The sequence below is a fragment of the Chiloscyllium plagiosum genome, chromosome 9, assembly GCF_004010195.1.
Source record: "Chiloscyllium plagiosum isolate BGI_BamShark_2017 chromosome 9, ASM401019v2, whole genome shotgun sequence".
Classification (NCBI taxonomy): domain Eukaryota; kingdom Metazoa; phylum Chordata; class Chondrichthyes; order Orectolobiformes; family Hemiscylliidae; genus Chiloscyllium; species Chiloscyllium plagiosum.
The window spans coordinates 64184960-64209790 of NC_057718.1; the positions used below are offsets into that span (position 1 = coordinate 64184960).

At 40.5% G+C, this 24831-nt stretch overlaps 1 protein-coding gene across 4 annotated transcripts in view; it reads right to left on the reverse strand.

Moving 5' to 3' along the window:
* si:ch211-130h14.4 overlaps positions 1–24831 on the reverse strand; it is a 157367-nt gene that overhangs the window by 94215 nt on the left and 38321 nt on the right. For all 4 annotated transcript variants that reach the window (XM_043696105.1, XM_043696106.1, XM_043696104.1 and 1 more), the window contains 3 exons: positions 9264–9362; positions 7904–8042; positions 4121–4215 (listed from right to left, as the gene is read on the reverse strand). In XM_043696105.1, the coding sequence (XP_043552040.1) occupies positions 4121–4215; positions 7904–8042; positions 9264–9362 (333 nt within the window). The remainder of the gene's footprint in view (positions 1–4120; positions 4216–7903; positions 8043–9263; positions 9363–24831) is intronic.

Sequence of the window (24831 nt, forward strand, 5' to 3'; positions counted from 1 at the left end):
CAGTCAAATCCCTTGAACTCAGCACTGCTTTCCTAACCTGCAATCTTCTTCCTGACCTCACCGCCCCCACCCCACTCCAGCCTATTACCCTCACCTTGATCTCCCTCCACCTATCGCAATTCCAATGCCTCTCCCCCAAGTCTCTCCTCCCTACCTTTTATCTTAGCCTGCTGGACACACTTTCCTCATTCCTGAAGAAGGGCTTATGCCCGAAACGTCGATTCCCCTGTTCCTTGGATGCTGCCTGACCTGCTGCGCTTTTCCGGCAACACATTTTCAGCTCTGATCTCCAGCATCTGCAGTCCTCACTTTCTCCCCCTTGCAATTTGAGGCAGCAATGCTAACCATTGAGTCACCGTGCCATCCCATACTTCATCACAACTTCTAGAAATTAGATCAGAGTGGCGCTGGAAAAGCACAGGTCAGGCAGCAGCCGAGGAGCAGGAAAATCGATGTTTCGGGCAAAAGCCCTTCATCAGGAATCAGGATTTGCCCGAAACGTCGATTTTACTGCTCCTCGGATGCTGCCTGACTTGCTGTGCTTTTCCAGCACCACTCTAATCTAAACTCTGGTTTCCAGCGTCTGCACTCCTCACTTTTGCCTACAACTTCTAGAAATGACAATTGATCTGATTGCACATGATCATGAAGCAAAAGGAAGCACATTAGTAAAGAGTTCTTCCTCAATAATTTGCTTTTATGGAAAATCTGTGGAAACCCTGGAAAACGACCTCAACGGGCATTTTCTTGGAGTTTCAATGAAATTATGATGAAGGATCAATAGAACTCCCATTCTAAATCCCTCACTATTTATACTAACTGCATCTAAAGTTTCTAGTTGGCAGTGAAAACCCACAGCTAACAAACACTGTGCAAAGGAAACTCAAGTTGTTAATATTGCCATAAATTCCAATCCTGCGTTCATTTTACTTTATTCTTTGAACATGTCTCCCTTATTTGTGCTTTCCGTCCTGACTATTATGTTGGGTTTAGCAGGTTTGTACATTTAGGTCAGTGTAGGTGGCTAGTTCACTGATCCCTCTGTTTTCAGCAGTATGACATTCTCAGACAATTCTCGATATAGGCTGTAACCCAATCTCCAATACATTTCTCATTTCCTCAGAGCACAATATCAAAGAATATTGAATATGGTTTAAAAAGGTCTCCAAGGTTTCACATAAATGGACATAATTCATAACTGAACCCAGAAAATTTGTCCAATTTGACCTCAGAGTGTTATTATAACTAAAGACAAAATAACCAGTGAAGATTCAGGAGAATTTTTTACTGCAGCAAACTGCTATGATTTAGAATGTACTTCATGAAAGCTAATGGATTCAACAGTAAGTTTCAAATTAAATTGGATGCAATACTTGAAAGGGAAATATTTACAGGACTGTAGGAAAGCAACACGGATTGGGACTAACTGATGGCTTCAAAGGCATGATGGGCTGAATGGTCTCTATGCTGTTTCACTCTGACAAACCTTTATGAAATACAGCACATTGAAATCTGCTGGTCATCATTTCTTCACATTCTGAGAAAAAGGTAATTAGTTTTATCAGGAAAATGTAACTTATGTTGGGAGGCTCACAAATAAATCTACATCTCAGTATCAATTAGAACCACATCTTTGTGGGAACTACTGTGAAATGTAATCTTCCAATTGATCTTTCCCAAGTTATTTTGTGCAACAGTAAGGTGAACATGAACATTCAGTTTTTCTATAACCCAATCTTGTAAAAAAATCAGAATATGCTGAATACAAAATATCATTGTTTCATTATGCATGGTGCAGTTCTCTATCTGATGATAACTAAGTAGTCAACGTTATTGATGGAATTACAAAAGATATCCACCAAGGATAAAATTAAAAACAAGGCAGAACGTAGGGGACTACTAGCACCAAGTTTTTAAAAAAATCTTATCAAAGTAAATAAAATGTATGTAAATACTATGATTATACAATAATTATGCTTTAAAAAATTGATAAAAATGGTAACTTTAAAAAGACAATTAAAAGTGTAAAACAAATAAAATAATTCTGAAGAAATCAAACTTCTATTCAGATAATAAATTCCAGTGAGTCAGGGCTATGTTGGTTTCTGTAATCTTATCATAGCTTCAAATTCAAAACATATTGAATTGAATTGTTTTCTATTTTATACGAAAATTGTACACCTTTTAATCATTTAATGGCTGTAATTTAGACTCATGAACCTATATTAAGTACCAACTACTTAAAATAGATGCCTTATTACAATAAATTCTTTTGTAAATGAATAGGCTGCAGGGAAAACAAACATGATGAAATAGATGAGTCTAGTGTCACAAGACGTCTACTGACTTTCTTCCAGATCATGCAGTACCCAAAGAAAGAATGTGCCCTGCAAATTAAACCTTTAACTGCCTTCAGCAATCTCTTGACAAACTGGGCTAAGAATTATTGCCACGTCTCATAGATTGGAAGGCTAACGTTCAAATCACACTGCTGTGTGAAGGGCCCGACCCGCCCCAACTCATCATCCAGGACGCAGCTGTTAGTCTGTACACAAGAAAAGCAGGGCCGAGGTAAACCTGGAGTCATCCTTGACTTCGATCATTCATTCCACTTCCAGCTTCTCTTTCTAAACAAGCTTCCCTTCCCCAATCAAGTCAAGGTGGAAAGAAACTGCTGCAAAAATATAAACTACATTCATATAATTATAAAAAATGTAATGAGGCATTAGTATCTCAGCCTGCATTATATACTGCAATTCAGTCTGGATACATATTCTACAGTGCTATCACATCCTCAAATAATTCCTACTGCTCCTTTTGGAAAGGTGTTGCAGTTTTCATACAAAGAAAAATGAAAGTGCTATAAAAGCTGATTTACTTTTGTTCATCTCTATGATGAAACTTAATTTCCCTTCATAACATGTAACCAGTGGTCTCTATCATTTCAAGTGCATTTTCCATTTTGGATCTTCCATCTGCAGTAGAAAGCTTGAGTGCTAAGTTCTAATTCAAAATAAGAAACTGCAAGGTAACAGAGACATATTGTAGTGAGCACAAGCAATGTCAGGATACAAGCTGCTAATCACTTCACATTCTCATTACATATTTTCCAAAGATACTTAAAACTTATATTTGCACAAGGAGGTCAAAGTGCCTCTAAAATAAAATAAGTGATGTTTGAACCACATCTTCATCAATTCATAAGGGTGAATATTAGGGATGTTATACTGGTAGGTGTCGATACTATTTGTACAGATGCTATTGTACTTCTAAAAGAACTATAATAATAAAATCAACATCTAGAAAATACACACCAGAAATGATTAAAGCCAACAGCTATCATATTTGGCCAAGATTTATAACTATCTTTACAATCCTGTGAAAATTAAGTATTCTCTGAAATTGGAGGTTGTACTTCTATTGAATACTTGCTCATTTCAGTTGGTATGTACTCTCTGAATAGGCTTCAATCTTAATAAACTAGCAACCCAAGGATCATACAACGACAATAGAAATGGTTTGTTTAATAGCTTCATTCTATTTAGCAAATAGTTGCAACATACAAGCCCCGAAGACCCTCTACATCTAACAACAAATCCCCTGAACTTGAGAAAGGGCCAAAAAACATGACCCACGTTTCCAATCTTTACTAATATCCAATGGGGGAGAAAATTCAGCCCAAGTTCCCACATCTGATCTCTATTCATCAGCTCTTGCCCCCTGCTGAAAATGCGCATTGAAAAAGCGGACATTGAAGAAGTGAAGGATCAGCTGTGATTCCCTCTCACAACGAACATCCTGCTGAGAGTGAGTGTCAAAGCTCACATGTAAATAAAACCACTTGCGTACCAATAGAACTGCCAATAGAGAGAGAAGGGAAATGGAAAAATATCAGCCCCCTCCCTAAAATGTGGCAGGGAAAATAAAAATGAAGCTTATAGGGCACATCGAATAAATATACCATGTCGATAGTCAATTCCAGATAATCAATAAGAAAGAATTATTCTAGTATCTAATACAAATATTAACAAGCAAGGCAATCATTTAATACATTGCTTTTCATTCACTAAAATCAATGTCAACACGTAATAATGAATTGATACAGAGATAAGTTGCTTACAGCTGGGGTATGATTCTTTGTCTTTCTTGCTACACATGGATTTCTTGCTAGATCTTGTCCGAGTCTCTTGTTGACACAAGGTGGTGACCTATTCACTGACAACAAAATAATACAATTACAACAAAAACAACTTGTGCATAGTGCCTTCAGTTTAGTAAACATCCCAAAGTGCAAAACTCTTCACATTGAACAACGTATGGAGAGATTGGACAGATGACCCAAAGCTTGGTCTGGAGGTAGGTTCAAAGGTACATCTCAATGAGATGAGAGAATGATGGAGATGCAGAAAAGTTTAAGGAAGGGAACTTCAAAAGTTAGAACCAGGTAGCTGAAGGGGGAGCAATGAAACTTGGGAATGCTCACAAGACTTAAATTGGAAGGGGACAGAGATTTCAGAGGGCTGGAAGATGTTGCAGGGAAATATCGGAGTGGTTTGAAATCATAGGTACAAATTTTAAGACTGAGATGCTTCTTGACTGGGTGTCAATGTAAGTCAGTTGGCACCAGCTGATGAATGCCTATGACTTAGTGAGAGTTTGGATCTGGACAGCATGTTTTTGGATGTGTGCCTGTTGATGTAGATGCAAGGTAGGGAGCTGGCCAGGACAGCATTGCAGAAGTCAAGTTTCAGGGTGATCAACATGTGGATGAGGAGTTCCAGCAGCAAATGACCTGATGCCGGGCAGCATCAGGTATGTTATGCAGTTGGAAGGAGATGGACTTGGTGATGGAAAGGGGTTGGTGGCTCCATTGAAGGTCTGGAATAGTCTCAGACAATTGTTTTGCTCTCTTCAATATTTAACTGGAGGGAAACTCTGATCATCCATTGCTGGATATCAGACAAGCTATGTGACAAAAAGAGCCAAGTAGAGGTTGAATAAGCTAGTAATTGGTAGTTAGGGGTGTTGTCAGCATGAATGTTGCATGTAATGTTGTTTTCAAATGTTGTCATGGATGGCAAGTAACGTAGGAGGAGGACAAGGATAAATCATTAGGGGACACCAGAGGCAATAGTTGAGGTCCCTGGTTAAGACTGGAGCAAGGCAAGGGAAGTCCCAGCCAACTGGATGGAGGGTTAGAGCAGGATGGTTTGGTCACCATGTCAAAGTCTGTAGAGAGGTGGAGAAGGACAGGGAGAAATAGTTTACTCCTGTCATAATCACAACAGACATCTTTATGACTTTGATAAGGGCTATTTCAATCTGTGGTGGAATGGAATCCTGATTGGAAGGATTCATACATGGAGTTGGAAAAACAATGGTAAGAATCAATTTGAGTAGTGACAACACTTTCAAAGACTTTGGAGATGAATTAAAGGCTGGACAAGGGTGGGAGGTTGCAAGGACAGAGTAGGGCATGGTGTAAATACCAGTTTAAAAAGAAAGAGCAAACAGAACTGGAGGTGAGGGAATTACACACCGATGAACATCGTGGTAGGAAGAATGTCAGTTTCTCACACTTTTTGGAGGTGATGTGGATGGTGGGTTGGCAGGAAAATGCTATTTAAGGAGGCAGTTGGTGTTGGGAAGAGAATGCAGGGAGTTATTCCAGTATCCAGAGTGATTCTGGAATAGTATACAACTCTGGCAAATGACAGCAGGATCCAATAGTGCTTTATAATGGTCAAGACTGTTCTGGCAATAATTGGCTAAATCAGTTGTTTACCATAAGCACTCCACTCTGCATATCTTGGACTTAAGGTAAACAATGATTGGGACAGAATAGAGAGCAACTAGGATAGGTGAGTGTAATTGTTTTGACTGGATCAAGAACAGCAATGATGAAGGTAAGAGGAAACACATAGCTGAAAAAATATTGTGGAAAGTGGAGCTCAGCAGTTGTGCGTTTGCAAATACTGTAATTAGCTGGGAGGAGAGGTTTCTTCCAGAGCTGGACAAAGGAGGAGAAAGATTTTGGAGCAAGAAGACCATGTAGATGGAGTACGAAACATGGAAATGATGAGAGATGGCTGCATTTATGATTGCAGTAGAGAAACTGCATGAAATGACAAGTAAACATATAAATGGGCTGAGGAGTTTTTTTTGGAAGGAGAGATTTAGGAAGAATAAGAAAGCAGTAGAGGGGGTTTCACGAACTTAGATGGAGGATGAAACCATTGGCTATGAGATGGTGCTTGATTTATAGGCTAAGGAAGGAAAGCAGTGAAAATATTTACTTGCTTGAATAGTAGAGAATGAGGATGTTATATGAGAAGCAAGAGGGATGGTTCAAAATGAGATGTTCAAAGGAGGAGATGGTGTCAAAACAATCAGGGACAAATTGAGGCAAGATCTGGCCATATAACCATATGAAGAAGTTTGGGAGGGAAAATGGTGAAATGTATAGTCAGGCAGGGAAGTTTGGATTAGGGAAAGGTGTTGTCATACCAGGTTTCCATGAAGAATGCCAAGAGAGGCACAGACAGAGATTCCAAATTTATCCAAGAGAAAGTAAGCAGTAGATGGTTAGCAAGGCCAAAGACTACTACAGGATTCAGGAAGGAATTAGGGAAAGTAGAATAGCCAAGAAGGGCAAAGTAAGAGGAGACATGATGATAAAGGAGGTGAATCTAGCAGGGGTAGAGAAAAAAAAGTAGAAATAGAAATGATAGACCCAAAGTGGCAGCAAAAATAAGCTCATGAATGTATCTTGAGAAAACTCAAGATACCTCGGATTTCTTCCTAACAATGACCAAATACTTGGATTTAACCAGAATATAATTGATGGATTTGGCATGGAACATCGATGAACTGTTGTTCAAGTTCAGACATAGGTGAAGTCCAGAGCTGTTGAATAATAGGATATTTCCATGCAGAGTTCATTGAAGTCCTATATGTCAATGCATCTACCTATATAACATCAGCAGGAACAACAGCTAGTAGTTGTTTGCTGGAACTTTATGCATCTGTGAACAGGAGAGATGGTGGTGTCATTGACATTGGATTGGTAATGCAAAGGTACAGGCTTGTGATCTTGGGACATGAGTTCAAACTCAACCATGAGAGCTAATCGAATGTGCATTCAATAAATAAATCTAGAATATAAAGCAAGTAAGACACATGACCATGACAACAAATCATTGTTGTAAAACGCCTTTTGGGTCACTAATTTTGTTAGGAAAGGAAATCTGTCATGCTTACCTAGTTTACACGAGACCCCAGATACACAGTTAACTCTTACCTGCTCTTTGATGTGATCCAGCAAGTCATTCAGTTAAGAGAGATTAAGCATAGGAAACAAAAGCTAGCCATAAAATGAAGGAGCTGAAGTAGGCCATTCAACCCATCAAAACCACTCTGCCATTCATTGACATCACAACTGATCTGGTAATACTCAAATCCACTTTCCTGCCTTTTCCTTATGATTCTTGATTTTGTTAATAATTGAAAATCTGTCAATCACAACCTTGAATTTACTTAATAATCCAGCCTCTTCAGCGCTCGGTGTAAAGAATTTTAGTTTGGCCTTGCCAGTCATGCCCACGTCAAGGAACAAATAAAAAAGAATCCAGTGCAGCTGAATATTAATTCCAGTATGACTCACAGATGAATCTCTTCATGTAAGTCTAAGCCAAGAACTTTCGTGGCACAGTAGCATAGTCCCAACCTCTGACCCAGGAGATCTAGGTTCAGGTCTCACCTACTCAAGAGATGTGTAATTCACCATTAATGATATATCTACAGTATCTATATAAAACAAAGGAACTCTTTAAAGAAAAGTAGCCTCTTCTCAACTTTGTTAGACATTTAAAGTGATTTAGATGGGTAAGATAATAAACTAAACTTTTTAGCTTTATGTCCTGAAGTTTTGCTTCAAACGGTGAAGCACGTGGCGTTTGTTTTAAGAGGCGCCAGAATTCTTCATAATCTCCTTGGTTTTTCAAAATTCCATTCTTGGCCAGTTGGTCCTGCAGCTCTACAATCTGAACAAAGGCAAGTTGAAGGACAGGTTTTAGCACCAAGTGACATCAAAGTTGCATGCACAAATCTCACTAATTACTCGTGTACCTCTTTGTGGTCAATTTTCACAAACCTGTTGCAAGTATTCAAGTGCTCAGTGCCTTTTTAAAAACAAAAATTTGTAAACGTACTATTTCTATTTTCGTATGTGCATTTTTCAAGTTAATATTATATTATCCCATTTTTGATTACTAACACAATGACAAAAGACAAGCCATCTCAGCTTCTATAAAGTGGCTCCCCAAGTTTAATCTGGTCTTAGGTGAGGCAAATAGGCAAGTCTATTCCCAGATTCAACCCTGAGCTAAACTGAGATATACACTATTGATATATTAAATGGTGTTTATCCCAGCTGAATCTGATGGTCTCTTCAATCCTATTTTCTGCTGGATGTATGCTCCAGCAATCTTAACACATTTTGAGAGTGGGTAATCGAGGATCAATTTTGGATTGAACCTGGGGCCTCCTGGTTTTATTTGGTTTAGCACTACCCGACATTACTAGTGCCCAATAAATAATTAGAGAGCTGGAAATACAGATTTAGAATAACAATAAGAATTGAAGTACAAATACATAATTCTGATAAAAATGCAGATTGGGAACTAAAATTGATTATTACACTTCATTATACTCTAAACCTGAATCCCCTGATATTTACTACTTGGTAAATTCCAAGGCAAGGGTCAGCTATTTATGTAATAACCAGATTGCTGAATTTCTAACACTAGACTATTGCTAACCCTTTTGTCATCAGATTTCAATAGGGACAGGATTTTTTTTACGTCCAGCTGTATCCCTTTAACTAAATTCCTCATATATATCCAGCAAGGTAGGTAGAAAAGGAGACTCAGAGAGAGGAGGAACAAGATGACTTCCAAATTCTGTCAAAAAAATGATTTTTGGTTTCTCCTGGAATCTCTCCATTTCTGAAATTATTTAAAGAAGAATTAAAAAATTGCTTGGGTGATAACAATGTTACATTAGGCTTTTGTGGCCCCACTACCAATTTAGCGTATGACATTTGAATAGCAATTTTCTTTTAGTGAGATGGTACAAAACAAAGTTAAAAATCAACAACACCAGGTTGTAGTCCAACAGGTTTAATTGGAAGCACTAGCTTTCGGAGCGCCGCACCTTTAATTCTGATACAAAAGATTCTGAAACAAAAGATTCAGCATTCATACCATGTAAAAATGTGACTTTGGAATGGACTTGAGGTATTTAATTTCATGGTAGAGCTGGGCGCATTCTGACTGCTGACCAAATATCTGCCTCGAAGTATTCTAAAAAAAAGACAGATTGAAGAACTTGTCAGTAGTTCTAGAAGCTGAGATACAAAGCACCGAGCAAATGACATGTAAACATTCAGCCACAGGAAGCCATTAACAACACTGGCCACCAATTAGGACCCAGCAGGTAACCTTAACACTGCCTGCTGATGCTGCTCCACCTCTCCTTCTTTGACATAACTCACTGTTTTAACTGAGGAAACAACAGGCTGCTTCATTTATCCAGCAATTTGTACTAAAAGATCCCTGCTGACAAGCCTATAAAACCGTTTGTAGTCCTTCTCTGCCTTCTTTTCATTGTATGCCATAATAAGCAGCAATTACTGGGTGCAAAACAACTCTGTTTCTTACAAGAAAAAGGGAAGCAAAGATTTGGTGATGTTGTTGGACTTTTTTTAAGTCACTTATGCAAAGTGCATGCCCCCACTATTTTAGAAAATAAAGCTATTGTTCACTTTCTGGCAACCTTCACTTCCTTATCGCTTTTAAAATTATTTTAATACTATTATTGAAAATACACTTATTACAGTTACATGACCATGTCAGATGTAATTTGAATACCTTTAAGAGTTGGCTTTAAATCTCTAGTTTTCAATAAACTTCTTAAATAGTTCACCTGCACTTACATAACACCTATAATTTCAAATCACTCAGAAAAGAATGATACAGCGTGAGCCTCAGGTATTGCTGCTGCAGTGGTTGATTTTCATATGCTGAACATTAACACAATAACAATTCTCAGACAACAGCTTTTAAATCATTAAATGTTTCAAGTTTAACATTTAGTTGTTAATCTCTCATTTTGATGGAACAGGACATTTTATATTGTTATTAGAATGCTTTAATAAAGTTGCTGGTGACATAGTGACTCTAGATAGAAGATTGGCATTCAGATACTTTTTCAAGAAAGCATGTTCCTTTTCATTCTGTAGACTGCTCCATCCATTGAACACAGCAAATTCAGCATACAGTTTCGTAAAAGGTGTTACAATTGTGCCTTTGATTCTGGAGTTGTGTATTGTATCTCAGACGTCGTCTGCATTCTACGCGCATTTGGCCATGACAGGATGCAGTGTAGTGTCAAAAGGCTGAATTACAATGGCTTGGGAAAATAGGATTATCTACTGCCCTCCAGTGACAACGAACTGGTGGTGACTATTAGAAAAACACTGGATTTATTTATCTAATACTAAAGCTGGCTTGTATTACTAGATTCAAAGTGCTAATGGTACATGTGTCCCTCTAATCCTGTCATTTGCAATGGCACAGGATTTCCACATTTCACTATTTTATAAGGAGCAATAGCATCTTCCTTTGTGATCAAACCTTGACCAGTGGAATTTAATTAACTGCCTTCAGACCACACAAGTGGTCATTACAATAAAGAATGACAGTTTTTAGCTTATAATTTCAATTTTAATTTATTTTCCTCGTTCTGCTTACAACGTCATGTCCCCAGTGATCCGGAGGACAAAGTCTCTGTCTGACTCCATGTTTTACCAGTTCTATTTTTGTTTGGGAGAGGTGGGAGAAAACAACATAGGCCATAGTATTTAACTAATAGCATCACTTCATAATTTGCAGCTCTTGTTTTGAAACTCAGTAGGGGAAACCTGAAAGTGCAAACTTACATCCCATCATAGAATTATCAAATGTGGCAGAAAGGTATGATCAGAGCCAACTTTGTAATGTGATGAAAACTTGGTGTCATTGATAGTACAGACGCTGCCTGAAGAGGCCTTTACAATGGACACTTCACTGATTAAAAAGTGCTGGTAGTGCCATAGTTTTTGTTCATTGCATTTGCGTCAGGTTTGGTCTTTTAATTCTGATTTGTCAGGATTACATACTGGACACTGTGATCAGGACAGCAAGGATCTTGGCTGGGAGAAAATGGGGAGAGTTGGCCCAAGAAGGAGCTGGAGGGGACAGGGGACAGAGTCTACAACTGAGAGGGTGGGGTGAAAAGTCTAGAAGGATTTGGGGGCCTTGTAATTGAGCAAACCAGCAAACCAGAGTTTGGATGAAATGCAAAGGTTATGGAAAAAGATTGGATTTGTCACTTGGACTAGTGGTGACATCAGGCTGAACTTTGTTGATGTGATTGGGGGAGGGGGGTCCCATGAACAGACCCGAAAGCAGAGTGGAGCAGGGGAAGTAAACTTTACTGATTTACTGAATCCATGGTCACGTTTTACAGCTGGCAGCTGGTTGGTTGGTTGCCACTAAGTAATTGTTCCAGTCAAAGCTAGTCAGGTGTCCTGAGGAGCTGTTTGGACAATTGGAGGTCCACAGTGCCACCAGCAGCAGTGGCCACTGCTGGGACTGCACATGGAAGAGGAGGACACCAGGAAGGATGCTACAGTACCTTCTCATTGCCACTGGGAGCTCTTGCATAGGTCTAAAGATTCCGAGATAGGTCCATCCACCAACATCCAGCAGAATTTACATGGCAGTTTCCAAGAGCTGGTGGAATGCCAATGGCAGCAGAAAGAGGCAATTAATGGCCACTTAAGCGGTTTAATTTATCGCTGGATAAGAGGTAGAATTGTCTGCCATCCTCTCCACTGCTGGCAGGATAGCAAGGAATTGAGAATTTATACATACTACATAAATAAGGAGTGACTACTGTGCTCTAAACCCCTTCCCATCCCAGGTTCACATCAACCATTCCTCCTTTCAATGCAGTGTGTAAAGTTCATCTTCATACTCACGTGACACACAATGAGGTGATGTTTCCCCCTGCCGCCCCCCTCAGAAGTTTCAAAGGTGTTGGATACTTTGTCCAGCATTCAACACTTTTTAAGTCATTGCCATCACAATGATGCAGAACCTAATGTCAAGGTGAGATTTTCAAGCACCAAGAACTGTGCTTTCAGGCATTCGACAATCTCAGTGGTAAATGTCAAATTCAGATGGTCCACCTCGACTTGTCAGAATAATAGCCGACTGTGATAAGGTAATCAGTTTCTGCGAGTGTAAAGCAATCTACTCCCAGCTTCATCCACGATTTGGAGATGCCGGTGTTGGACTGGGCTGTACAAGGTTAAAAATCACACAACGCAAAAGCTAGTGTACTTCCAATTAAATCTGTTGACTATAACCTGGTGTTGTGTGATTTTTAGCTTCATCCATGGTCTCTTTGGGATGTTGTGTGTCACCGGCAGCTTTCTGGTACTCATTCTCAAGCACTGACATGGTCACTGGTTTCATTGCTCATGTTTGCCCAGTACAGCACATCTCTTGCCTCCCCCTCAGTTTTGATTCAATTTTCTGGTGATTTGCATGTATGCACATTAGCAGGCCTTTCTCCACTACTTTGGGATAATGAATCAATTTCCTGTGTCCAATATGACATCTTCAGCTGTCAATCTTTGTATGGCCAATATGTTTTTATAGCAACATGTGTGTCCTTCATGCTCTCTGGCCATCCTTCCAACATTAGAGATCTGTATCTTGTTGGATAGTTTGTTTGGTCCAGGTCTATTATATTCAATGCCTCTTCTGGGTTGATGATTTTTGCAGCATGCCAAGCTGCTGCTTCTCATTGAATCTGGAAGATTTCCCACTTTGTCACAGCATCCTCCACATTCTTCATTTGGAGTGCTGCTTGATAACATACCTGCAATATATAACTGCTTCCCTTGCTTGTCTGTCACATCCAGATAAGGAATAACATTCTTTAGCTGATGCTTTGGAGAAGATAGCAATGGCTTCAGGGAAATGCTTTGAAGTAGCTGGTGGCTGGACTTGACTGTCACTTTTCTAAGCAGGTATTAATGAAAATCTTCACAAGCAAAATAATGGCCAGGCACACACTTTCTCAAGCTGGACAAAATATTGTTCTGTGTGTTAATACCCTGGATGCAAATACACTGGTTATCGTTGCTGCAGTAGGGTTGCTTAATTGTGAAGCACTGCAAGGTGACTTCAACATTTATTTCAGCACTGGTATTGTCATCACTAGTTGCTTGATTTTAATGAATGCTCCTTCTTGTTCTGTGCCCCAATACCATTGTACACCCTTGGCTGAGAGTTGGTGTTTACAAATTGGACAAGAAATTTGCCAAATTGTTGAGGAATCCAACAAATCATTGCACTGCCTTTACACCTTCAGTTGTTGGACTTTGGGCCTCTTTAATTGTAATTTTTTCTTGTTTAACTTTGGGTACATTTGGTGAGCTCTGTCAAGCAGTTGCATTAGATTTTAATTGTTGTCACCAATAGCTTCTTCCATTGAGTCTCAGCATCTACCTATCAGATCATCTACTATAATTTCCACTTCTGAAGGTCACCAACTATCTCATGTCGGCTGCCTTGATATTCTTCTGGAGCCTTAGAAATGCCTCACTGCCAGAGTTAATACAGTGAAAACAGCTGGACTGCTCTGCTTGTCTCTATCTTTCCCTGCTCCATGTGTTATAGTGGTGGAGGTAGAATGAGGCCCTTAAGCGAACATTAAGTGGCAGATTGCCTGATGCCTTACTCACCCAATATATAATATAGGAGAAAAGTCAGTAGTAAAAAGGAAGGCAGTAAGCAAGCCACTTGGTTTATCATAGCAGTCCCCCTTCTTCAAAACCAGCAGTGTTCAACCCATTGTTGCTGTTCCTTCTTTGCTTCATATACGGTATGTCACTGAAAGGAACATCACTCTTTGCATGTGTGAGTTATTTATCTTGCAAGTCAATTATTTTTCTACTGAGTTCTCCCATGCTGAGATTAGACCATTGCACGCAAGAACCTCACATTTCCTTCTCCTTCAAACATTGTAGACACAGCTAATAACACTAACATCAAATTCATGGATTGAACCAATCAATAGCTCCCAGTTGAAGCCCAAAGGTTCTTGACGTTTTAAGACCATAAGAAATAGGACCAGATGTAGACCATTTGGCCCCTTGAGCCTGCTCTATCATTCAGTAGGATTATGGTTAATCCAACATTAATCATGTCCACTTTCCTGCTTTTTCCCCATAACCCTGGATTCTCCGACTGATCTATCGATTTAAGCCTTAAATATACAAAAGGACTTTGCCCCACTGCTCTCTGTGGCAAGGTGTTCCAAAGACCTTTAAACTTCAGAAGAAATTAGTGCTCAGTTATTCTGAGAATATGCTCTCTGGTCCCGGACTCTCCCATGAGGGAAAATGGCCACACAGCATTTACCCTTCAAGCCCCTTAAGAATCCTATAAGTTTCAATTAGATCATTTTTCATTTTTCTAAACTCCAGTGAGTAGAGTTTAATCTTTGCTCCCAAGACAATCTCTCCATAATAGAGATCATCCTAATGAATCTTCTCTGAATTGCCTCCAATGAAATGGTATCTTCCCTTAAAGAAGGGGACCAAAATTGCTCACAGTCCTCCAGATGTGGTCTCACTAGCACCATGTAAAGCTACAGTAAGATTTCCCTAGTCTTATACTCCAAATTCTTTGGAATAAGAGCCAACATTCCATGAGCCTTCCTGGTACCTGCTGCACCTGCATTGCAGCTTTCTGGATTTTTTTCTCCATTTAAATAATATTCAATTGTTTTGTTCTCACTTCACAATTTTCCCATATTATATTCCATTTGCCAACTTTTTGTACACTCATTTAACCTATTGATAGCTCTCTAGCAAGATGTTTGTATTCCTCTTGCAACCTGCCTTTCCACATTTTGGAATTGAATAGAATTGAATAGAATAGAATAGCCTTCATTGTCACATATATCGAATGAGTATAGTGAAAAGGTTTATGCGTCACCAATTACAGTGTTGACTCAGATACAAAAGTACCTCGGTGCAGCTTTAGTTACAAAATTTAGACAATACAGAAATAAAATGTCTAGCACTACATAAATAAAAATTCAGTACAGCAGATCACGCTGGCACCTAGTTTCCAGTGCACACTAGGCCCCGGCTCCACACTGCCCCAATGATATGCCACGCCAAGAGGCTACTTCAAGGAGCTGAAAGTTTGCCACGCCGGGACGCTGTTGCAGAAGGCTGCTGCGTCAGGCAGGGAGGTCACTGCACCATGCTGGGGAGGACCCCACGAGACAAGGCCACTGCACCAGATCAGGAGGTTGTCACAACACACCGAAAGGCCCCTGCAGGAGGCCGGGAGATGCCACATCAAGCAAGGAGGCCACCACATCAGAGGAGACCGGGGATCAAAGAGGAAAAAAAAAAGCAAAACAAAACAGAGGAAGATAAATAGAAGGAAAGGAGAAGAAAAACAGGTGGAGCAGACAAGCTCCAGCTGGAGCATTCTTCTTTGTTTCTATTTTGCAGCATTTGCAAATTTGGCTATAGTATATTCACTTCCTTCCTCCATGTCATTAATATATATTGTGAAAGTTGTGGTGCTAGGATTGTGGAATCTCGAGGATCACAGGTCGCTAACCTGAAAAACAAACCCTTATCCCCACTCTCTATTTCCTGCCTATTTGCCAATTCTGTAACCATACCAACATACTACCTCCAACATCATGGGCTCCTATCGTATGACTTAACCTCTTGTGAGATACTTTGTCGAAAGTTAATATTTCCAATTTCTGGTCTCTCATCATAATTGAGGAAAAAAAAATCAACAGGTCATACTGAAACAAAAACAAACATTTCTAGAGAAACTCAGCAAGTCTGATAGCATCTGAGGAGAGAAAGCAGAGTTAATGATTCAAGTTCAGTGACCATTCTCCATTCCAAAGAAGGATGAATGGACTCAAAATTCTACTTCCGCTCCACAGTTGCTGCCAGACCTGCTGAGTTTCTCCAGCAATTTTGGTTTTGTTTTAGGACATCTAACTTCTGCAGTTCTTTGTTTAAAACAGGTCATGCTACTTGACAAAGCTGAACTTATCTTCTGTGCTGACAAATATGTCAATCTTCTTTCAGTTTGTCACCTCTGTTAAGAGGTTTGCTGAAATGGTTGAAGAATTGGACATTCTTTTGAATCCCTGCATGAAGCCAGGGATGGAGTGGTCAGCTTGGGAGCCATTTATAGATGTAACATGACAGATGATCAGAAGCTTGGGGAGATATCTGGGAGCAACATAGAGGTGTTCTATAATGTCGTTTATTTCTCTTACTGTTCACTTTCCAGAATTTTCTTGGAGAAGATAAACCAGACTTTAAACAGTGGTGTTTCCAAGGATCTTTGGCCCTAATATATTCAGTGTAACTTTCGTGTCAGAACAGGCCCAACGCAAATGATCACTGCTCTACCAAAATGGATAAGCTTTCTACAGTTGCTTATTGTACTCTGGTAGAAGTACAGAATATATTTGTGTTCTGAATACAGGCCAACAATGGGCAGCCATACGTACTAGATAAGTCTGAATTTTTTTTTTGAGGTGAAAACGTTTGAATTTGTGGCACAGAATAGATCCAATATGATGGTTTTACATCTGTGACACAGACACTCAAAGTTCCAAGTTTGATAAAAATGATTTACCATGAATTTTTTTTCTTATTTTGTCCCAGAATGTGGGTGCTGCTGGCTATGCCAGGATTTATTGCCAACCCTAATTGCCCTTGAGAAGGGCGATATAGTTTACTATAGAGAGGCATCAGCAAAAGTAGTCTTTCAGAATAGTTAAGGTGATTCGTCTGGATCCAACAAGGCTGACAATCCGTGACTAAATTATACAGTGAACTGGAAGAAATACTAAATTACTTAAGATCTGAAGCACAGGCTTTCAGAGATCAATTAAACTAGCTTTATTGGTCATTCTTTCTTCTATTAACAGGAAGTATAGGTCGGACTTTAACTGCTGAGGTGGACTTTTTGTCCCCTGGCTGGAAATAAGGTGGCAACCCCAATGTGGCTATTTGTGGGTGCCTCATGAAGTTAAGTTCTACCTAGGACTGTTCACTGGCTGCCAACAGGGTTCCCAATTCCAATATCCTGCCAGACTATACTCCACCTCTGAGAGCTGCCAATCAATGTAGCATTTCTCTTAAAGGATGTTGTGAAATTTGAAAGGGTTCAATAAAGATTTACAAGGAGTTGCCATGGTTGGAGGATTTGAGCTATAGGGATAGGTTGAATAGGCTGAGGCTGTTTTCCCTGGAGCATCGGAGGCTGAGGGGTGACCTTATAGAGGTTTATAAAACCACGAGGGGCAAGAACGGGATAAATAGACAAGGTCTTTTCTTTGGAGTGTGGGAGATCAGAACTAGAGGTTTAGGTGAGAGGGGAAAGATATGCAAGGGACCTAAGGGGTAACCTTTTCACACAGAGGATGGTGCATATGTGGAATGAGCTGCCAGAAGAAGTTATGGAGGCTGGTACAATTGCGACATTTAAAAGCATCTGGATGGATATACAAATAGGAAGGGTTTAGAGGGATATGGGCCAAGTGCTGGCAAATGGGACTAGATTAGGTTGGGATATCTGGTCGGCATGGACGAGTTGGACTGAAGGGTCTGTTTCCGTGGTGTACATTTCTATGACTCTATGATTCTAAATGGATTGAAGAGAAGGCGATAGAGCTCACATAGTGGGGGTAGGCTGCTGATGCTCTATGAAGGGATCACAGGACAGAGACGGTCCAGTCTGCAAGACCGTTTACTCTTAGCAGCATCCAAACAGCTTGTTCCTTGGGCAGGCCTAGTGTTAGCTCCCACTTCCCAGTGATCTGGTCCTCTGATGGGAAAGCTGAGCATATGTGACGGTTCTGAACTCCACCTGTGGCCATCCCAATTAGCTCTGTACTCAGTATGATGACTGGTTTAATAGTAGCTGCCAAATTATAGAAACCTTATGAAACAGCTGCGAGTATCATATCACTGGGCTCTGGCAAGCATTCTGCCCTTTATTGTTCACTTTCTCATAGAATCAGTGAGTCCAAAAAGAGGCCATTTGCCCCATCAAATCTGGACCAACCCACTGAACAGGATCCTGCCCAAACTCAACCTCCACCGCCCCCCCGCCCCATCACTGTAACCTCACATTTCTATTGGCTAACACACCTTTCCTGCACATCCTTGAACATTATGGGACAATATAGTATAGCCAACCCACCTAAACTACATATCTTTGGATGTGGGAGGAAACTGGAGCACCCAGAGGAAACCAACGTAGACATGGGGAGAACATGCAAGACTTCACACAGTTACATAAAGTTGGAATCAAAGCGAGGTCCCTGATGCTGCGAGGCGATGCCACCTGATCTCTCTGAATGCCATTAGAGCTGCAATGTCTGCTTCTGTGGCTGTGCAGGTGAAGACTGACCCCTGGTGGCTTCTTAGTTAGTGGCCTATTGTAGATTTCAATGAAACTGTCACGTGCTCCATTGGTACCTGCAAAGAAGAATAAATTTCCTTGACAGCATTACAAATTTGAGTTCAAGAATCTTGTGGTCACTTGCAGAATATTGCTCCAAAATTCCTCTCTTCAGGAATTCTAGGTCTCATGCCCTTGGACGTCATTGGCAGCTTCTCTTCGGCTTCTACTGGGATGGCAGTCCATCTTTACCAATGCTCTCAAATTCTACACAATTTCATTAGCGTAAATCCAGTAAGTTTCATTTAAACCATCAACAAACATATTTAGTCCCTACATCTCTATAAGGTGTTTTCCTTCTTATAGGATAGACTGAATCTTAATTTTTGTGGATAAGTCTGAGTTGTGTCAAGTTTTGGTTGAGGTTTTGTCACTAAGACGCCTCAAGAGTTCTCTCATGCTGTTTGACCAAACTTGCCTCATTAAAAATCCACCACATGCCTATGGTGTCTCTCAAGTCTGATGTCACCCATACCTTATCAAGTGCTGTACCAGGAACAACTCACCACTCAGCAGATATCCCAGACCTCACTGACATCCCCGGCACTGTGCCACCTTCAAAGGTCCATTGTGACCTGGACAAGTGCTGTCAGTCCGAGCTGTTCTGTACAGTTCCTGACATTTTTCTTGGATGTGAGAACTGACATCTCTTTGGTGGGCAACGATCTGGAGGTCATGTCGATGTGGGATTGCCTCCTCCCCCTTGACCAACCCCCATGATACCAGACTGTGCCAGCCTGGTCCGAAGTGTCACCTGGTTAAAGCATCTGTAGGAATGCCCAGCACTTTGGGAAGAAGGTCATTGTCCTCTGCCAGCTCCATTATTTGCTCTCCAATACTTCACACTCATACGCTCTGCCACTGTAACCACCACCCACCAAGACTCATGCTCTTCCATTCTCACTATTACCTGGAACATCTTCCCTGACTTGCTGTCATCACCTGCCCCAAAACCCCCAATATCACCAACCCTGCATGCCCTCTGCACTGCCTACAACAGTAATAGCTGTGTCACCCATTTTCATCTCCCTAATATCTGCCTCTCTCTAACTGCAGGAGGCAAACTACCCATAATAGGGTAGACAGAGTCAAAACAAATGGTGTACTGTCTGACATTTGGCTTCTCACCCTTAAAAGGAGAAGATTCTGACTGACTACCCAAGTAGGGGCTGGACTGATATTGGATTTACTATGCCCTTGACTTACTGCGCAGGGAATGTCTGTGTGAAGGCCCCCCCCTCCTTTGACTTTACTGAGGACTGCTGTCAACTATGTCAAGATTCTGGATTCTGTGTCTGTGCTAAATGGCAAGACAAGATAGAAACAATATGAGCCTAGTATCTCTAGCTGAGAGGGCGAAGCACAAAAAGGCAATGCAAGGCATAGATGCTTAGAGTTAAGCTCAGAGTGAGTGAGTATTGGGGGAGTGTGTGAAGAGCCAAGAGATGCGATCTGGTTCAGTCCCTGAGCACACAGACATTACACTGATCGTTGCCAGCACAGCCTGAGGTGCAGCAACGAAGTGCAGAAGCAACCTGTAAGTGAATTGGTGAAGTGTCATAAGGGTTCTTAGAGACTAGCACATATTGAATGCCAATGTCCAAGGATATCAGGTTAATAGGGCTGGGGCTCATGCAGCTTGTCCTGAAATTTTGGCATTTAGTTTCTGACACAGAGGTTGTTTGCAGCTGAAGTGGCAAGCTGAATCTGCCAGGTCCTTGTCTTGGTTCCCTCTTTGTGTATTCCTGATGTTTAGTAAATTTGATGAGAAGGGAGGCTGCATATTAGTAAGGGTAGTTGGGCTGTTGGTGAGGTATTTAATAATCTATAATGACATCAACTGGCTTTTCACTGTTGTCCAAGCAACAGTCTTGCCACATCAGTTTGTGAAAAACATAAAAAATGAAACAAGATGTTCCCAACATCGATAGGGGCTGTGCTGGATGTGTTGTATAATTCTACTCCATGTGTCATCATAGCCCAGGTCATTTAGATCCCTATAAGATTCCATTGCATGAATACACGTGATGTGAGGCACGTACTGAATCTCTGTTTTTCCACTTGCACGTTTTCTTGGGCTCGACCAGTAATGATGTTGTCTTCACAGTCCTGATTCTTCTACATACACCTCCTATCTAGCTAATGTAATATACACAGGTGTACCTCTACAGATTATCTTATACCCCCCTTAGTAATAGAACATTACAGTGCAGTACAGGCCCTTTGGCCCTCGATGTTGCGCCAAACTATGGAATCAATCTGAAACCCATCTAACCTACACTATTCCATTCTCATCCATATGCCTATCCAATAAATGCCCTTAAAGTTGGCAAGTCTACTACTGTTGCAGGCAGTGTGTTCCATGCTCTTACTACTCATTGAGTAAAGAACCTATCTCTGACATCTGTCCTATATCTATCAACCCTCAATTTAAAGCTATGTTCCCTCATGCAAGCCATCACCATCTGAGGAAAACTGCTCTCACTGTCCAACCTATCTAACCCTCTGATTATCATATATGCCTCAATTAAGTCACCTCTCAACCTTCTTCTCTGTAACGAAAACAGCCTCAAGTCCCTCAGCCTTTCCTCATAAGACCTTCCCTCCATACCAGGCAACATCCTAGTAAATCTCCTCTGAACCATTTCCAAAGCTTCCACATCCTTCCTGTAATGCAAGGACCAGAACTGTACGCAATACTCCAAGTGCGGCCGCACCAGAGTTTTGTACAGCTGCAGCATGACCTCATGGTTCCGAAACTCAGTCCCCCTACCAATAAAAGCTAACACACTGTATGCCTTCTTAACAATCCTATCAATCTGGGTGGCAACTTTCAGGGATCTTTTACATGGATACAGAGATCTCTCTAGTCATCTACACTACCAAGCATTTTACCATTAGCCCAGTACACTGCATTCCTGTTGCTCCTTCGAAAAAGTGACTCGCCTTACACTTTTCCACATTAAACTCCATTTGCCACCTCTGAGCCCAGCTCTGCAGCTTATCTATGTCTCTCTGTAACCTACAAACATCCTTCGTCACTATCCACAACTGTACTGACCTTACTGTCATCCGTAAACTTACTAACCCATCCTTCTATACCCTCATGCAGGTCATTTATAAAAATGACAAACAACAGTGGACCCAAAACAGATCCTTGCGGTACACCACTAGTAACTGAACTTCAGGATGAATATTTCCCAACAACCACTTTCAGCTAGCAAATTTCTGATCCAAACCGCTAAACCACCCTCAATGCCATCACTCCATATTTTGTGCAATAGCCCATCGTGGCGAGCTTCATCAAGCGCCCTACTGAAATCCATATACACCACAACAACTGCTTTACCCTCATCCACCTGTTTAGTTACCTTCTCAAAGAATTCAATAAGGTTTGTGAAGCACGACCTACTCTTCACAAAACTGCGTTGAACATCCCTAATCAACTTATTGCTTTCTCGATTATTATAAATCCTATCTCTATTAATCCTTTCCAACACTTTACCCACAACTGAAGTAAGGCTCACAGGTTTATAATTTCCAGGGTTGTCTCTATACCCCTTCTTGAACAAGGGCACAACACTTGCTATCTTCCAGTCTTCTGTCACTATTCCTATAGACAGGAATAGTCTTCCAAGATCCTCCTGCTGTCTTTTCTCTAAATATGAGAACAGAGTGTCGAACTGCTCCAATATTTCCATGTTAGGCCAATCAAATTGTAGGAGGCTCACTTTGAGAACTCTCCTTCTACTTCACTCATGCCAGTAGATACACCTGTTTTTCCTTATCTTCTTCCCAACAAAAATACCGTCTCAGCATGTAACTGATTCTTCTTTAAATGTTACCAACCCTTCTATCTACTTTATTATGGATCAATTAATTTCAATTTCAAAGGTTTACCTTTTAATGCCAACAATAAAAATGCTTCCTCTCCCACTTGAAACAGTCTATTGAATGCTTATCTGTCCATCTTTTGATTTTCACCCGAGACTTTTAGATATTCCTATGCTACATGTTCTTGAGAATCGTTTTTAGGAAGATGGACAGATAACCTACCACTGAGGACTCTATTTTTTACTCAAAACTTCCCCTAATCTATTTGAACAGACTTCTAATCTCATGACCATAAACCAATTCAAATGGGCTAAATTTGATAATTCATTTGGAGAATGACTGGTACCAAATAATAAAAATCTAGTCATTTGTTCCAATCTTGTGGGTATTTCTGGACAGTATATCTTAATCATGATTTTGAGAGTCTGATGGTATCTCTCCAATGGATGACACACAGTTGACTTTAACTGTTTTACTCCCAAACTGCACGTTTTCTTGGAAAACTTTAGATATCAAGTTAAACCATGGACCAGACTGTATCTCAAACAGTAGCCCATAATGAGTAAAGTAAAAACTGTGTTAACATTTCTACTACAACCCTAACTGTAAAGATCTTTAAAGGAATAGCCTCTGGGTACTGACTTGTCACATTCAAAATTGTAAGAATATCTTGATGTCCTGAAGTCACTCCACTAAACGGCTCTTCAGAAATTGCTATCGGTTTCAAAGGTGCTGGCCTGATGTTGAGATTTTTCTACTACTTGACTTTATAATATGTTTAACAGAACTGCACTACATCTTAATGAAGTTCCAGCCATGTAAAATACCTATTCATTGATGCCTGTACCTTTTTTTATTCCTATATGCCCTACCATAGGAAACTCAATTGCTACTTGAAACTTCTCCCTATGATATCTGGGCAACATCATTATTTGATGAACGACTGTCAATTCTTCATCAAGTTGAATACAATATCTCCACTTTCTCATTAAAATTCTGTTCTCATATGAAAACACTCAAACTCCATTTGCCTCATTTTCAATGTCAATTAATGAAGACATCTCAAACACCTCTTTTGAACCATGTTCATTCTGAAATAGAGTTTCAGCTAACCGAATATCTATTGTGGTATTACTGTGACCTCTGATGATGGACTTTGTTTAGCCATTGTCCTGGACACCACACCTGATGGAATAAAAACACCCAGAACCTGTTCCTGTTCTTCAAATGGATTTTCCGTAATTATAACCAAAGCTAAAGACATAGGAACAGCACAGGAACAGAGTTCAGCCCACCATGCCTGTGCTAACTATGATGCCAACCATTAAAAACTAATCCCATTTGACTACATATGGCCCATATCCCTCTATTCCCTGCCTGGTCACGTGTCGGTCTAAATGCCTCTTAAATATTGCTAACATAGCTGCTTCCACCACCTCCTGGGGCAGCACATTCGAGGCACCTACCACCCTCTGTATAAAAAGAATTCCTCACACATCTCATTTAAACTTGTCCCCTCTCATATGTTAATCTGTGCCATCTAATATTTGACATTTACACCCTGGGAAAAAGACTCCAACTGTCCACCTTTCTATGCCTCTCAATTTTATATACTTCTACCAGATAGCCCTTCAGCCCCTCACACTCTTATGAAAACAATCTAAGTTTGTCCAAACTTCCCTTATAGCTAATACACTCCAATCCAGCAACATCTGGTAAATCTCTTTTGCACCTTCTCCAAAGCCTCCATATACTTATGTGGCAAAAAGAACTGCACAGAATACTCCAAATGTGGGCGACAAAAAGAATTATACAGCTGCAGCATTGTCAGCTTTTATATTCAATGCACCGACTGATGCAGGCTAGTATGCATATGTCTTCTTTACCACCATATTCACTTGTGTTGCTACTTTCAGGGGATCATGGGCTTGGATGCCAAGATCTGTGTGCACATCAATGCTCCTAAGATCTGCCATTTTCTGTAGACTATCAGTACTGCTAAATCATTCTTCAGTAGTAAATCAACTCCATCGACAGATAACTTCTGAACTACTCTCACTATCGACCACCTCAGACAACAACTCACAATCTAATTGGACCTTGTACTATGGAATGAGAATACATTCTCACCTAGGTAAAAACAATGACTGCAGATGCTGGAAACCAGATTCTGGATTAGTGGTGCTGGAAGAGCACAGCAGTTCAGGCAGCATCCAAGGAGCAGCGAAATTGACGTTTCGGGCAAAAGTCATTCTTCAGGAATAAAGGCAGAGAGCCTGAAACGTGGAGAGATAAGCTAGAGAAGGGTGGGGGTGGGGAGAAAGTAGCATAGAGTACAATGGGTGAGTGGGGGAGG